Source organism: Quercus suber, unplaced genomic scaffold (assembly GCF_002906115.3).
Source record: "Quercus suber isolate HL8 unplaced genomic scaffold, Cork oak 2.0 scaffold_356, whole genome shotgun sequence".
Taxonomy (NCBI): Eukaryota; Viridiplantae; Streptophyta; class Magnoliopsida; order Fagales; family Fagaceae; genus Quercus; species Quercus suber.
This window is the reverse complement of record NW_027069808.1, coordinates 531,557-533,988: the sequence shown is the minus strand read 5'-3', so window position 1 is coordinate 533,988 and position 2,432 is coordinate 531,557. Positions and strand designations below refer to the sequence as shown.

The following is a 2,432-nucleotide window of genomic DNA, read 5'->3' as shown; positions in this document are numbered from 1 at the left end:
CATTGGGAAAATTTTGGGTCTTACTATTTTAGCACATCTAAATCCGGATGCTCCTTTGACTTTGTTTTTTGTTTTTTTTTTTTTTGTTTTTTTAAAACTAACACAAACTTATAGTTAGCCTAACCATAATTAGAAAAGTTTTGGGCTAAAATGCAAAACTCAACCTTTACCTTTACTTTCATTCATTTCAATCTTTTAAATTTTAAGTTTATTTAATTAAGAATTTTTCATCAATTTTTGTTAAATTGTATGATTAATTATCTAATTATTTTTCTTCAAAAATTTTAAATTAAAAAAAAAACAAATAGTGGTTGAAAAATATATTTCAGAATTTTTTTTAATAAAAAATTTTAACGAAAGTTGACTAAAAAACTTTAATTGAATAAATTTAAAAATTAAATAAATGAAATAAATTTTGACAAGTTTTATAATTTTAGTTTTTTTTTTTCAATCCTGAAATTACCCGAGTTAGATTTTATTTTTGACAAGTTTTATAATTTTAGTTTTTTTTTTTTTTTTTCAATCCTGAAATTACCCGAGTTAGACTTTATTTATTATTTAATTTAGCTTTGAAATAAGGTGGCATATTTTAGACCTTATATTTATTTAAGAGGACACTTTTCATTTTCACATTGAACGTGGGGTAGATCCAAAATTATATCAGGGGCCTTGCTGTTAGTGATAAGAGTTGACGTGTACACGGAAGGTGGGTAACAATGTAATTTCGAAAAAGCCAAACGCGGGTTGTACTGTAAGCCACTAGGCCCACTGCTTGAATGCTTATATAGTTATATATAGAGAAGGAGCCCTCTGTATTTTTCAGATAAAGATCATCAAGAAAAGAAAGAAACAGAGTACTTCAAATACAATACCAATAACAACAACAAACAATGGCAGGAATTATGCACAAGATCGAAGAAACCCTTCACATCGGAGGAGGAGGCCAAAAGAAAGAAGAGCAGCAGAAGGGAGAACAACACCATGCAGCAGCAGGAAGTGATCAGCACAAGGGAGATCAGCAGCACAAGCCTGAACACAAGGAAGGGGTTGTAGATAAAATCAAAGACAAGATCCACGGTGAAGGCCAGGGCAAGCCAGAGGAGGGGAAGAAGAAGAAGAAGGAGAAGAAGGAGAAGAAACATGATGGCCACGACAGCAGCAGCAGCGACAGTGATTAGATCACTTTGCTCATCAAACTTCGATATTATATATCATCCAGATCTACTCTTATCTTTTTAGGTATTTTATTTATGTACTGCCGGAAATATGTGTTGTTAGTACGTACGTAAGTACACGTGCACGTATATGTAACACACATTTGTGTGAGACGTGCTACCTGGATCTTCCGATCGTTAAACTTTGTGTGAGTTTTGTTTTCTTGAAAAATCCGTGCGCTTTTATATATATAAGTATAAATAAATTTGTGATCTCTCTCTCTCTTTTTTTTTATTTTTTTTTATTTTTTGTCGTTATAGTTGAAATTTTTTCTTTATGACTTTATGCCCTTGAATAATTTCTAGATCTGTTGGTTAGCTCAACTGCTCTAACGGATCGTTGAATTTGAATAGATGGTTGAATCTGAACCGATGATAAATATAGCAGAGGCCAAAGATTGAAATTCTCTCTAGGAAAAACAAAGTTATCACTACGAGCTAACAGAGGCTGTAACTCTTTAAAAAAAAAAAATTTCCTGGATCTTCATGATATTTTCTTTGGCTTTTTTAGACATCAGGATGGATTAATTAACCTTGATTTGTCAAAAAAAAAAAAAAAGACTTTGATTAAACTTTATCTTGGTTCTTCAATGCTTTGCAGGTATAAATTTGTCTACTTCCTTCGGCTTTTTTTAGACATCGGGATGGATTAATTAACTTTGATTGGCACTGTTTTAACTTATTCAGGGAATTGAGGCTTATTTAGGGAATTGAGGGGAGAGACTAAAATTCGGCAACGGTGTGTTACCGAAATTTCAACAAAAGTGAGAGAGAGAAAAAAAGTGAGAGAGAGAAAATGTTGAATTTAAGCAATAGCATTACTGAAATTTTTGCTGCCCTACCACGCTGACCGAGTGGGTGTGAGAAGTGCTCGGAGCGTTTGGGTGCTCAAAAAAAAATTTGTGGCAATTATGGTAAAGTTATTGCCGAAAATGGAAAAAAAAGTGGTTGTCGAAATTTGGAGAGAAATTAAAAAAATATATAATGTATTATGTCTATAAATTTTCATAATAAATTATAAGTAATTAGTTTAAATTTGAATTTTACATTTAGATTACTTTTTTAATCTAATAATAACAATCAGTAACAATTTGTTATTTAGAATTTGTTGTAAAAATTGTATGCACTTACTATTTCTTAAAAAAAAAAAAGTGTAATGGATTTCTGGTAATGTTATTGCCAAAATAGGAAAAAAAATTTGTGGCAATTGTGGCAATA

General features: G+C 31.0%; 1 protein-coding gene across 1 annotated transcript; it reads left to right on the top strand.

Annotated features, from left to right (window-relative positions):
• Positions 1-801: 801 nt before the first annotated feature.
• LOC112040846 (protein SRC1) lies at positions 802-1,429 on the top strand. Its single transcript, XM_024073783.2, has one exon. The coding sequence runs from the start codon at positions 891-893 to the stop codon at positions 1,176-1,178; it is 288 nt and encodes a 95-aa protein (XP_023929551.1). The 5' UTR covers positions 802-890; the 3' UTR covers positions 1,179-1,429.
• Positions 1,430-2,432: the final 1,003 nt, after the last annotated feature.

Coding starts and splice junctions, on each gene's coding strand:
- LOC112040846 (XM_024073783.2), top strand. CDS start 891: ATGGCAGGAATTATGCACAAGATCGAAGAAACCCTTCACATCGGAGGA.